This window comes from Pangasianodon hypophthalmus, chromosome 17 (genome assembly GCF_027358585.1).
Source record: "Pangasianodon hypophthalmus isolate fPanHyp1 chromosome 17, fPanHyp1.pri, whole genome shotgun sequence".
NCBI classification, from domain to species: Eukaryota; Metazoa; Chordata; class Actinopteri; order Siluriformes; family Pangasiidae; genus Pangasianodon; species Pangasianodon hypophthalmus.
This window is the reverse complement of record NC_069726.1, coordinates 20587432-20601955: the sequence shown is the minus strand read 5'-3', so window position 1 is coordinate 20601955 and position 14524 is coordinate 20587432. Positions and strand designations below refer to the sequence as shown.

At 38.1% G+C, this 14524-nt stretch overlaps 1 protein-coding gene across 1 annotated transcript; it reads left to right on the top strand.

Annotated features, from left to right (window-relative positions):
• Window positions 1-126: 126 nt before the first annotated feature.
• smtna (smoothelin a) lies at window positions 127-12923 on the top strand. Its single transcript, XM_026942524.3, has 11 exons — window positions 127-628; window positions 1375-1479; window positions 3046-3378; window positions 6477-6583; window positions 7416-7491; window positions 7833-7943; window positions 8244-8307; window positions 8964-9087; window positions 9381-9532; window positions 9953-10131; window positions 12065-12923. Exons 1-10 carry the CDS (start codon window positions 496-498, stop codon window positions 10101-10103), a joined length of 1356 nt encoding a protein of 451 aa, XP_026798325.3. The 5' UTR covers window positions 127-495; the 3' UTR covers window positions 10104-10131; window positions 12065-12923.
• Window positions 12924-14524: the final 1601 nt, after the last annotated feature.

Below are 14524 nucleotides of genomic sequence, written 5' to 3'. Positions count from 1 at the left end.
AAGCTCATGAGTTCCTAACAGGCATGCTTTAATGGAGACGTGGACGTGAGGACTGGATTGAGAAGCTCTTGGCACAGTATTGCACTGAGTGACTTTAGGACAAGCTGTCTTCTCTGTGAGTGTACAGCTGCGGTGTGTACGTTTCTCCTGTCGCTACAATGAAAGATGTAAATAATTTTTATTATATTTTATGTATTTTACAATCATGAATAAATATGCTTGTTACAGGATCTCGCTAGTCTCTTGTCATACTTCACTTATATAAGCTTTATTTTTATTTATGGCCTATTAAAAATGGACAATTTATTTCACACATAAACACCAGGAAAATAGTTATCAGCTGTTTTAATGTAATTACCTCATGCGAAACACTGCTTTTACTTTTACTCGCTTTCATTCCCCTTTTCATCTGTCCTTCTATCTGTCTCTCCTTTCCTTACTTCACAGTCTTCTCTAAACGGTGAAGCTTCCTGCATCTTCTGCAGTGTGGTTTTAATGCTCACGCTTGTCTATAATCAGAAGAGATGGACAGGACGAATGAAGACTAACGTTCTATATTCTTCTTTTTCAAGAATAACATACGACATGCATCTCGATGTGTATCAACAAGATACATTTAATACAGTCAGTGAGTAAACTACACTATAGTTTAGAGCTCTTTGACTCTAACAGTGGTTTAGTATCGTACAAGCAGCTCAGTTTAAAAAACAAATGATTAGCTTTGAGAATGAGAATCCTCACCACCACTGGGACTGCGCAGGTTCCTAACCCTGGTCCTGAAGACCTCTCAGTCCCTCACATTTGAATGTTTTCCCTGCACTAACACAACTGATTTAACTAATCAGATAATTACCAACCTTGGCTGAGTTGAACCAGGTGTGTTAGAGCAGGGAAAACACTCAAATGTGCAGGACCTCCAGGGGATCACCAGGACTAGCGCTTGTATTAAATGCTTTTTAAAATGCTTGTTATTTGTTTTAATGACTGCTTTTTAACACATGATGGCGCTAAAGGCACCCTGATCCGTAACTAACACCTTCTACCTCACCATGCTTCAAACTGGACATCAGGTCAAGTCAAATTTATTTAAAAACAACTTTATTTGACCAAAGTGGTGTACAGAGATAAAGCTGACACTTGAAATCTCAAGAATATATGGGGCATTCTTGGCCATGACAGTAGGAGGACCTGTGTGTGTGTGTGTGTGTGTTTGAGACTTCTGTCTCCAGACGTGAAGAGGATGTAGCCTATGTAAACAGCAGCAACGAAGCCAGGCAGCATGTTTTCCTGTTGTGCCTTAATAAGGCAGCATTTCTCTCTCCCTGTAGTCGCACAGCCTGCTTACATAATCATTTACTTCTATTCATTTGGCAGACACTTTTATCCAAACCAACATCCAAGAGAGGCTGAATCTGATCCGAGCGCAGAGCCGAGAAGTGGAGGGTTGTGGAGGGTTGTGGTTTTGCTCAAGAGCTTTCTGTGAGTCATGAGATTGAACTCGTAATTTACCTACCCTAACCACTGACACTAAACTAACAGACTAAGCTGAACCTCATGATGTTTCTACAGTTAATAATGATAATCGCTTTAGTATATTATGACTGAAGCTGAGAACTGACACTGGTTTGTAGTCTTGCATGGATGATTCAGATTATACAGATTGGTGATTGGGTCAAAATTAAATCACTTTCTCAGTAGGTTCTTATAAAACAGATAATAATGTTATTAAATGAAATCAGGTCAGAGATTGAAGAATGTGCCATTGAACACAAAAACGTTTAGCCACAGAAATAGTTATGTAGATGTTTGTTATGAACAAAAATTTGGTTGTTAATTTCGTATTTTAATAGGTTGGGTTGCTGTAATATAAAATATAATGATGCAGATTGAGACTTCGATACTGAAATCCAGTTTGTATCAACAAACGAAACTTAGATAGTGAGTTAGCTAGTGATGTTAAACTGTTTGTGATGGCAGGAGGATGTGCGAATGTTTCCAAATTGCATATTCATGTATATTTATAGATTCTGGCCTTTTTCCAGTTAAGATAAATGTGTATATTCTTATAAAAATAATGTTTGCTATGGGTTTGTTTTAATGTTTCCAGATCATTTTTAGTATTTCGTGGTTATTAAAACATATTAAACAATTTATTATTCTGCTTAACTCATTTCTAAAGACTTGAAGACACACATTCAAGGGTATGTTAAATAAAATGTCCTCTCAATTATATATTTATAATATTAGTCAAAATAAACATTTCTTTTATTAAATCATTTTGCTTCTATCTGAAAATCTCATTGGAAAGCAATACGAGAAACCAAGAAATAAAAAAAAAAATCCACATTCTCTGAATATGCAAATTAGAAATGGCCTGAATTTGCATAATGTTACTTAATTGGCTCTTATATTTTGTGACACGATAACATGCTCTTGTCACACGTTCAAAACTCTGACTCAGATTGTTCTTCAAAAGAAAACAGGTGTGACCATTGTCTCACTTTGACGAATCTGTGTACTCGAAAAAAAATTCCCTGAAAGGATTTTACCATAAAAAAAAGTTTGGTGTGATTTCAACATGTGGTTCAAAGGTCTAGGCTGGGTTTAAACTAAGATTTTTAAAAGACTATTTTTGTGTTTTGGAAAAAGACCCTCAAAACTCATAGCACAAGGACTGAAACACTCGAGCCCTAAAAGGTAGTAAATAATATATCAGTATGACAGTATATCCTGATTATGAAATCTGAAATAGTTGTATTGTTAATGCTGTGCTATACCAGTTTATATCATAGTGCTGCTAAATGGTTAACTCTGATTGGTCAGAAAGTGTTTTTTCTTTAACAGTAGCACTGGCAGTAAGTGCCACCTACAAACTGTTGTTTTTAATAAGTGACAGTGAGGAAACAGTGTTCCCACATTTGAATAAACTACAGAAGAATTAAGAGTGATCCTCGTTAATCCTCTTAAAGTCTACTTTAAACTATATTCCAGTAATTTCTCAAAACAATCACGATTAATAATGTCATCCTCTTTGGAAACGTGGAGCTGGAAGCTGTATTGAAAACCGTGATATTGGATTGGACGATTCTCCCACCGTTCCAAACCAGCTTCCCATTTCTAGCACTCATATCTTCCTCATCATCCTCATCATTCTCATTGCTTCTCCTCGGCTGTTTCCTGGCTCTCGGCCCATGTTCAGCCTGGGAGGCGTCTCAGGAGAGCCCAGAAGAACTCAAACAGTCCGACTCTGTGAGTTCAGTTTGGCTGATCTGAGGGGGAGTGTACACAGTAGCTTCCACAGCTCGACTCTACAGACCTCTCCAACATCTCCAACAGCCTCATCCTGCTTTTCCAAAGAAGCAAGAGCAGGAGCAGCAGGTGAGTGTCATCGGCTGTCCTGTTTGTTAACTAGAATTAGACTGATCTTATGGTGTTCTGAAGTATCATGTATTTATTACACTATAAAGGTTATCTAAGGCCAACATGCTATAATTTGTGGGAAAAAAAATAATTTTAACAATTTTCCTCTTACGCCAAATGAAATGTAGTTGATTAGCCAAGACAGCTTTGGTGCAACTGGTAAGTAACTGGAGTCATTCTAACTCGAACATTTTCTAATAAAAATACATGTCCGAATCTTCATATACTTACTTTAAATGTTGTTATTTAAGCTATGCAATCTTATTTTTTAATAAATATTTTGGCGAAAAAGAAGAAATTCCTTCCTTACCGGATTAAATTTAAAATAGAACTGTATTATCACTTGCTTCAACTGAACCTTCAACCTTTGATGGCCTACGTTGTTAGGTTCTTTAGATGGTTTTAGCTTTCTAAAGCGGTTTTACTTAATGCCTTTTGCTGTAGGGTTTTACAAAGAACCTTTAAGGTTTCCCCAGTGAAACAAAATGAAAAACCATTTCAGGTGTTATAGATTAAACCTTCTTTTCTAACGCGGTAGTATGTGTTGACCATGTGTCCGTGTTGTGAATTTAAACTCTTATATGGAATGATAATGGCACTAAGGAATGTGCCAATGCTCATATTTAGATTACAGTAGGTCCCATTGTGTCCTAAACCACATCAGCCCGTCTGAGTGACATCACTGAAGAACTACATATGGTTTGAGGCAGAAATTAACAGAAAAGGTTTTGGGTGAGACAGTCTTCCATTACTTCTTAGCTGCATTTGTGAGAAAGAAGCAGACGTCAGGCACCAAACATCTGGGCTGTTCGACTAACTTTGGGGTAAGGGGAAAATATGGATGTTTCAGTGAACTGTTCTTTTATGCAATGTCACCAGTTCTATCTGATGCAAGAGTGTGTATAATGTGATCTCAGTTATACATAGTTTTGTATTATTTAGATAACACACATCCTGTCTGTTTACACTATAGAGTGCTGGGACTCTCAGCTCACCCACTCGTTCTCATAGTGACTCAGTCTGTGTGTGTGTGTGTGTGTGTGTGTGTGTACAGTATGTGTGTGTATGGAATATGGCCAGTCGCTTTTACACAACACGTGAGGTGCAGACTTGTATCCCTCAGCTGCTGTGTGTTTTATTTCAGCACAGGCTAGCGCACTCAGTGTTTACGCTGAGATCAGCCTTCTGATAGCAGATGGCTTCTTCCATTTAAGTCCAAATTCAAGTCTACTTTCCTCTGAATGGAAAAATACAGAATTGCACGTTTTATCTCACCCTATAGCTTCTTATACCGGCCCCAATGAGGGAGCTTCAGATGTGAACCATCTGCCCCAGTGATTTCCTATACTTACAGTTATTTTAGTCATATTGAGTGTTTTCTTAGTAATTAATTAACACATCTGAGGTAAATGTTAATATTCCTGACAATTTTGTTTCATTTATACTGCCACTGTGGCTTTACATTGCCCGTATTAAAACTTACAAGTCAATGCTAAGTGTAATTACAGTGTAAATGTAGCTGTACTCTTTTCTTAGTAATTTATCAACACATCTGAGGTAAATATTGCTATTCCGGACCGTTTTCTCACTTACACTGTCACCGTACCTCTCTATATCATCTGTATTAAAACTTAGCAGTCAGTGCTAATTATAATTACGGTGAGTGTTTTTCATTCATCTGAGAAAAATATTGATATTCCTGACAACTGTGTCTTTTATTTTTACTTACATTGTAGCCCTCTACATAGTTGGTATAAATGATGTGTGTTAAATTAGCTAGTTAAACTGTTAGCCTCCTTAGTTATTAGCTGTAATGCAACGTTGCAATCTCCATTAGCATCTCGTTTTTCTTCTTTTCTCTTTTGTTTGTCTTTTCTTAGTAATTTATCAATACGTCTGAGGTAAATGTTGATATTCCTGACAATTTTTTCTCATTAATACTGTCACTGTGGCTTTACGTTATCCGTATTAAAACCATATTAAAATTTAGCAGTTGATGCTACATGTAGTTACAGTGTAATTGGGATATTCTGGCTCATTTCTTAGACATTTATTAACACATCTGAGGAAAATGTTTATAGTCCAGAGAATGTTGTCTTTATTTTCACAGTCTGTGTCCCTTTAAGTGGTCAGTATAAAAGACTTAATGCTATATTTTAGCAAGTTAACCTGTTAGCCTCAATTATCAGTTGTGACACAGTGGAAGCTCGGAACCCACAGAAGTTTGATTGGCACCTCTTTTTCTTTTCTCTTTTTTTTTTGGTTATGTCTTTTCTTGGTAATTTAAATGGTAAATGGTGCTATTCCTGACTCTTTTCTCATTTACACTGTCACAGTACCTCTCTGCATTATACATATTAAAACTTAGCAGTTGATGCTAAGTGTAATTACAGTGTAAAAATGAGTCCTGTTCAGTATTTTCTTAGTAATTTAACAACACATCTGAGGAAAATGTTGATATTCCTGACAATTTTGTCTCATTTACACTGCCATTGTGCCCCTTTATATAGTCAGTATTAAGAAATTTGATTCTTTACTAAGTAGTTTTCCAGCACATCTGAGGAAAATGTTAGGCGTACCAATTTGCATTATCCATGCTAAAAATTAGCAGCTGATATTAAGTGTAACCACAGTGTGATTTTAATCCTACTGCTTATCTCCTAGTAATTTGCCAACACACTCGAGGAAAATGTTGATATTTTACCATATATTTAGTATATTTATATTCCCATTTCCACTGTGTTTCTGCCTCTACATGGTTTGTATAAAAGACTTAGCCATTATGTGCAAGCTAATAAATCATTATCTTCAGTCTAGCCAGTTTATGCTCAGGGTCCATATTTCCTAGTTTCCCATAATATCCTTGTCGGTAATCGACACTGGTACATCACACTTATATTTATAATGTAATTGTACAAATCATTCATAACACACATCTTCATGTTAACACCTGACCTGAGAAAGTGTAAGATAAGATACTGGTTCTTAGACTACTTCATGTCGACCTCATGTCTCAGCGACCTTATTTATCTTCTCTGTTCTCTTTTTTTCCCCAGAAAAGGAGGGAAATATAGCGAATAAAGAAATGGCTGCGGTCAGTGCAGGTCCGCTAACAGAGGAACAGCTTGCAGCCATCCAGGATGAGCAAGTGCTGAATGACATGGTGGGATGAACAGCTAGCAAACACTGGATTCCAGTACCTTTTTTGGGCTGAAAATGTTTGGGACTGTGTTTAATTGCAGTGTGTGTGTGTGTTGTGTGTGTGTATGTGCATGTGTACAGTACTGTGCAAAAGTCTTAGGCACATGCAAAGAAATAAGCAAAGCAAAGATGCCTTCAAAAATAATGAAACTAAATGTTTCTAAATTAAAAAATACTATAAAGAGCAGTAAACAGTAATAAATGAAACAAAGTCAATATCTGGTGTGATGATCCTTTGCTTTTTTACCAAAAAAAAAAAAAAAATAGTAGTCTCAGGTACAATTTGTTCAGTTTTATAAGGAAATTAGCTGTAAGTTTTACTGAGCATCTTGCAGAACCAGCCACAGTTCTTCTGGAGACTTTGACTGTCGCACTTGCTTCTTATTTCTGCAGCGAAACCCAGCAGCCTTCTTTACTGACATACAAACATTTTCCTGTAACATTTAATTTTATTCTGGAAAACTAATGTTTGGAAATCTAAAATGTTCATATACTGAATCAATAATGTAGAAGTCATAAAATAAAAATCTATAACAAAGTTTATACTAAAAAAAAAATATGGTGTCTAAGACTTTTGCACAGTACTGTATGTGTGTGTGTGTGTGTGTGTGTGTGTGTGCGTTCTGTAAAACAAAAAAAGATGTAACTTTAAAATGCATGGGGTCAAATGAGCTCAGTGACTCAGATCCACCTCAAAAAAACTGTTATATAGTGTTGAACGTTTCTTCTTTTCTGTGTGTGTGTGTAAATATATATATATATATATATATATATATATATATATATATATATAGCTGGACAAGGCTACAGATTTCGAGGAAAGAAGAATGATCCGTGCCGCCATGAGAGAACTGCTGAAGAAAAAGCGGGGTGAGGTGCAGGTCACATCCCTACAGTGCTGTAAATGCTGCCCAAATGTGGCAAAGTTCTCGAGCCGTGTTTTTATAGCATCTCAACATCTATTTGTAGGGTGAGAGTCAGGGCTGTTGGCACAATCATGGTCATTAAAGTCATAGTTTGGCAGAAAATCAAATATACACAATTTTATTTAGTTAATCAAAATTTGTCCTTTTAACATTAACAAAAGAGATAAACTTTGCGATCTGTGCAATGGATTTGTTTATGGAAACCTTTTATGAAATGGTGTGCTGTGACACATTGTTTATCTTTCTTGTTTATCTCTCCTGTTGTCAATGCGGCTGCATCCTCAGAGCAGAGGGACCGAGAGCGCGCGGCGCGGCAGGAGAACCTGCGTCAGCAGGGTGTGTGTGTGGGACCAAAACCAGCCAATGGCCCCAGCAATGTTCAGTCACACACACACAGTGAGTTTCCCTCATATAACACACATCATACATCGTGATCACAGTGAAGGGGGCGTGGCCTCTATATCAATTAGTCACAGTGAAAAGTGTGTGCCATCAGACACAAAACATGTTTTGGTTGTTGGACTTCAAGTGCACTATAAGTATTTTTTTATTGGCATATTTTTATTTAGCACCCAAATATACTAACTAATATTTTTTTAACTGAATAAAATCCTTGTACCTCACTTTACGTGCTTGTGCTGTATTCTCTATTTTATGGACCTCCTTCATTGTTTTTTTTTTTTGTTTTTTTTGTAGAAACAGCTCAAGTGAAGTCTCCTAGTCCAGCACCCACAGGCTCACTCCCTAAAACATCGGGAAGGTGAGACTTTAATAGTAAAAACTGAGTTTTATCAGGTTTAATAAGAGTTTACCCTATTTTGTCATGCTAACTGGTATCATTAGCATTTACTTGGTTTAGCTGAACTGTGCTTTAATGGCTGTGGCCTAAACATTGTTAATGTTTGATAGACAAGCTTGTTGGTTATTAGGATTAATTTTAAGTAATAATTGTTGAATAAACTTAAAAGAACATGGATTGGGTAGAGGTATGTTGATACTCCGTTACAAAGAAGAGTCACTAGAATAGGCACTGTAGACTATTCAACACCTAGCTTATAGGCTTCTTGCTAACATGCTAATTAGTTTGTATGAGCCTGACATAGGAAATTGGGATGCTAAACACATAAAAGATCATTCAGCTCACTTTGCACTCCATTTCATTACACAATCATTCTGACATGCCATTTCTCTGTGTTAAAATTGTTGTCTGCTTGCAGTGCATTATGGGTATTATCCATTATCTCTCTGCCACTATGAATAACACTTTATGAACACCTGAAAATAGAGTACCTTATCAATAAGTATTCTTAAATAGGATTATATGATTTCTGCCATTTCTTTACCATAGCTGACTTCCTGCTAAGAACATGAACTAGACAGAGCGTAAGTCTGTTCTTTTCTTTTTCCTGGACACAGTGTGGCTGGTCCTCCCGCTGCTGGAGTCAGAGTGCCCCGAGGCTCGGCGCTCGGCGGCCCGAACACCAAAGACGTGAAACAGATGCTGCTGGACTGGTGCAGAGCCAAGACTGAACCATACGAGGTGAGTGCGGGGGGAGCTGAAATTTACGTGACCCTATAATCCTGTCCACATACACTAGCACAACATGTAAAATTTCAGCTTTTTTCTTTAGATTTATGTTAGTGGTTTTCTTTTTCTTTTACAATATGTTTACAATTACATTTAGCTGTACCCTTACCTAAAGCCAACAGGGTTTTGAATTTAGATATAAGAAGCTAGATGCAACACACTATAGCTAACTTCAAGAAGCTAATCATGAAAAATCAGTTTCCTAATGAATATATAGGACCTAACCTCGTTATGTTTGTGTGTAGGGTGTGAATATACAGAACTTCTCGTCGAGTTGGGCTGACGGTCTTGCGTTCTGCGCTCTGGTGCACCGATTTTTCCCTGAAGGGTTCGAGTACTGCACTCTGGACCCGTACGATCGCAAAGCCAACTTTGAGAAAGCCTTCAGAACCGCAGAGTGAGAAGAAGATCTAATCGTCTGTGTCCTTTACCAAGAACCGTTTTCATTTCAGTAGTTATCAGATCTTATAGTATTCCGTGTAGAATATGGAGATATTCTACACAAAACATGGAGATATAGAGGACTGCTCTATGCTCCGCAACACCACCGATACCTACATTGTGACGATCTTGCTAATGTTGCTGGTTAAGTTGGTGCTTAAGATGCTTCAGTATCAACACCGTTGGAGTTTAAGATGACTCAGCTTTTTCTGTTTGTGTGGGGAAGAGGGAAGGAAAAAACATACCATCCTATGATTGGTTATTTTTTTAAACCCTTGCATGAGAGTTTCAATAATATACTCAAATAACAGCTGCTCCATGATGGTCCTATGATGGTCCAGCTGTGCATTGTGTGTGTGCTTGTGTGTGTACGCAGGACGTTGGGCGGCTGTCCTCGTCTGCTAGACGTTGATGATTTGCTGCGGATGCGGGAGCCGGACTGGAAGTGTATATACACCTATGTCCAAGAGTTTTATCGCTGTTTAGTGGAGAAAGGACTCGTCAAGACCAAAAAGAAGACCCCTTAACCACACACACATACACACAGCGCCAAAGGTGAGTCACACACAAAAAATGTAAACTGTCACACACTCTTGAATCCTTACAGTCCTACAGCTAGTTTATTGCTGTAATGAATTACATGCATAGAAGTGTGACTACTTGTAGATCTTCTGGATTACGACATTACATCTTTTTGGTTGGTCTTGTACACCTTATGAAATTTAAAGCAGACAGGCAGGATGTATATCGCTCCATTTACATTTGTGAATGAAGAACTTGTAGTGAGAATGATGTTTATGGATAAATCAATATTTTGGTCACCTAGATGTCCATAAAACAAACTCAATGCATTAAATTAAAAAAAAAAAACACACACACACAAATGTTCAATGGATTCATAATGGAAATGAATAAAGCTACAAGGAATATTTTCAGAATTATTAATCTATGACAAAGAATATTATTAACAGAATAAGTCTAAGGAAAAATCTTAGTACATTTCTTTTACCGTTGAAGTAACTGCAAGTTTGAGAATGTTGTAGTAGCTTTGACACGAGTTATGGACCTTTCCCATGCAGAGTTGTGTTCAGCTAGCTAGATTATGTAGGTAATGTGTAGCTACTAGTGATGTGTCATTTGCGAACGAGTCGGCTCTTTTAGATGAACCTTGAGAGGTCCCTTTTTTTTCTTTATTTTTCGCAAGAGATGTAATTCACTTCACTAATTCACTGATGTTCAGTAACCGCTTAAATAGTGCCTTTGAAACCTCTTTTCATCTGAATAGTCAGACGTGTGTAGCCATGTGAGTGTCTTATCATAGAGAAGACATTTTATTGCAGTACCAAATTAACAGCACATTTCAAGTGTTTTAAATACCATATTTGTAAATAATAGATACGAAAAAATTAAATGGACTACACTACACAAAAATTAAATGGACAAAAGTGGTGGGTTGCCTGCAGTTCACATTAAGATGCTCCTCTCTCTTTCACTGCGGCTCAGTTTAACTCCTGCATACATGTTATTTGTAGTTCATGGCACTTTAAGAGTCTCAGTTCTGATGAAGTGTAAAATATGATGTGTGCTTATGTGTGTGAGAGACAAAGAGAGTTTTGCCTCACAATCTGTACATTCCACAGAGGTTACATATCTGTATTAATCTTACTCAGGGCAGGCACCATTATTGTGTGTGTGTGTGTGTGTGTGTGTGAGTGTGCGTGTGCTTGGATGACTTTTTATGGTGTTGTTGCTGTGTTATGGAGGCAAAAAGTCACCCTGCTTATTAAGGACATTGGAGCTGAAGCCAGAATTATATTTATCTGAAGTATTGAAATATCTCCAGCACACATCAATTTTATAAGAGTTTAAGAAATACATCATTTAAAGTGTCCTCTTATACTAGTGGAGTGGGAGGATATTTTACAGAACTCTTTTTCCATGAATAGGTGTAGTGTTGCAGGCCCAGCAATGTACCTCTCCATCTGCACTGAGATGATGCACATGTGATTAATGATCTGAAAATAAAATAGCCTAGGTTTAGCTTTGAGGGTTTGGAAGCCACACCTCCTTCACTGGAACTGACAGACACATAGGCCACACCTCCTTCACTGGGACCAGTGGACACATAGGCCACACCTCCTTCACTGGGTCTAACAGACACATAGGCCACACCTCCTTCACTTGGTCTGACAGACACATAGGCCACACCTCCTTCACTGGGACCAGTGGACACATAGGCCACACCTCCTTCACTGGGTCTAACAGACACATAGGCCACACCTCCTTCACTGGGACCAGTGGACGCATAGGCCACACCTCCTTCACTGGGACCAGTGGACGCATAGGCCACACCTTCTTCACTGGGACCACAGACAGAAATCACGCCCCCTTTGCTGGGACTGCCAGACACAGAGGCCATGTCCCCTTTACTAGGACTGGTAGAATCAGTCTTCACACTCTTGTTTTTCTTTTTTCTTGTTCTATCCAGGTCAGGGTTTTTATGGAAGTGATGTGGCCGAGATCCAGACCAGAGGGAAAGACCAACACATGCGCACACACACACACACACACACACACGTGCTTACTCAGGAACAGAGACACGCCTCCTTCAGTCCTGCAACAGAATGCCAGCACCAAATAAACCAGTCACCATCCTCCAGATGCTGTAAAAACTGCAAAACTGCATATGACCACTAGGTGGCAAACTTTGATCTTTGACTTTTTATACCACGTTGAAATGAGAAATGCACTGTCACAGGTTCCCAAATCTGGTCATGGAGAACCCATATTTTAGTGTTTTCCCTGCTCTAACACACCCACTTCAACTCAGGAAGGGCTGTTAATCAGCTGATTGGTTGGGTTGGGTGAGTTGGGAGCGGGAAAACACTAAAACGTGCAGGACGGGTGCTTCTCCAGGACCAGGGTTGAGGACGTGTGCACTATGTTGTAACTATTGCTGCCTTCAAATCCTCCTCTGAAGTTTGAGCGTACGAGTTGGGCGGTCGTGATTACGATGTGGTGTGTGTTCAGGTGGTTTCGGTCAGAAAAAAATGGACAGCATGAGAAAAATGTATTTAATTTTAGTTTATTAATTAAAGTTTATTTTGCTTTCCTGAAAGAAAATGAAGAACTGAACAGTTAACATGCAAAATTACCTCTTAAATTGTACCATGTGCTGTAAGCTCTTAGAAAAATGCAAATTCCTGAGTTGTAATTACAGCATTGTCATGGCGTTCAGGTCCGCTCTCCTCGTACCATATTTCTGACAGGACTTGAAGGCAGTATACAGTATATTGCTATTCTGATTTTTTTTTTTTTTTTAAATAAAGTATTACTGTTTGTCACAATGTGGTTGAAGAAGCCTTTATTTGTCACATATACATTATAGCACAGTGAAATTCCTTTCTTTGCATATAGAAGCTCATTAGGGAGTTGGGGTCAGCCATGATCCACCCCTGGAGCAGAAAGGGTTAAGGGCCTTGTTCAAGGGCCCAACAGTGGCAGCTTGGCAGTGCCTTAACCCAGAGCCTTAACCACTGAGCCACCACTGCCATTATCAACCCTCTCTGATACATAAACGACTTCATATTCAGATTCAAGGAAAAGTTCGCCCAAAAATGAAATGTACACAACTTTTCTGTTACTTCAAGTAGTCTATAAGCCAAGACATGCTTGTTTTGTGAAGGCTGTCTGTTTAGATTTGCACTGGAGCTACAAGCGAGAGTAGCTAATGAGTAATTGACGCTTATAGCTACCAGTTTAACATCGTTTCAATTCAATTCAATTCATTTTTATTTGTATAGCGCTTTTTTACAAAGGTCATTGTCTCAAAGCAGCTTTACACAAACAAAAGTAAAGTGAAGTGTGTGTGTGTGACGTCTCTGATGAGCAAGCAGGGCGACGGTGGCAAGGAAAAACTCCCTGAGATGGTGATAGGAAGAAACCTTGAGAGGAACCAGGCTCAACAGAGAACCCATCCTCATATGGGTTTACACTGTACTCTATACTCGTTCATAGCTACATAGCTGTCATCTTCCCAAAGACTATTTTTGGCTCAGTAATACTGTACGTACATAAACAGATTCATATAATAATTAAATATACAATCACACTGGAACTTTTCCTATATTATCATCTGACTGACTTCTGATGTCCAATTCCACGTTCAGCTGCCTACCTGAGTCTGATGCTGGTGCTGCGTGACACTACACTATGTTCTGAGCAAGACGATGATTTGCTTTCTTGATGGCTACTATGACTGTTTTGGTTCTGCAGCCTTTGAAATGCAGTTTTCACAATGTTATATTTAAGACTATAAACTTAATTACTCATCAGCAATGCCGAACTAATGTTGCAGCGATCTGACACCAAATACGTCGACAGACTACATTTTGAATAAAGAGGAACATTGTGTGAATGTCCATTTTATAATTAAAACACTTGGAGGCATGCTGTTGTTGGAAAATAATCAACAACAGGGTGGTGTGATGGAGCCAGACACAAAGCAAAGGTAATGTTACCACCCCAGAGTGTTTTATTCTTCTTATACCAGCTCTAACTCTAACATTTTTTTTTTTAAATAAAGAACTACATGTCATATGTTTTATCCATTTACAGTTACTTTTAAGGACAAGTTAGTCGTTGCTGTTATTAACGTTATAGCAGCTATAAACAGTCGTTCCCTCACCAAACTCTCTTTTTTTCTCTTTTGAAGACAATAAGATAAAAAAGAGCACTTTTTCCCTGTGTCTGGAAACTTAAAGGAACTGCTTTACCTCTGACACTGGAGACTCCTTCCATAGATGTTAAATAAACACTCTTTTTAATTCATTTATGTATTATGTATCTGCTATACAAGTGCCTGTCTAAGTTGTAACTATAGAAATGATTAGAACAAGTGCATTATTATAATAAACCTGTGATTTGCACTGCTGTCAGAGCTGCTGTT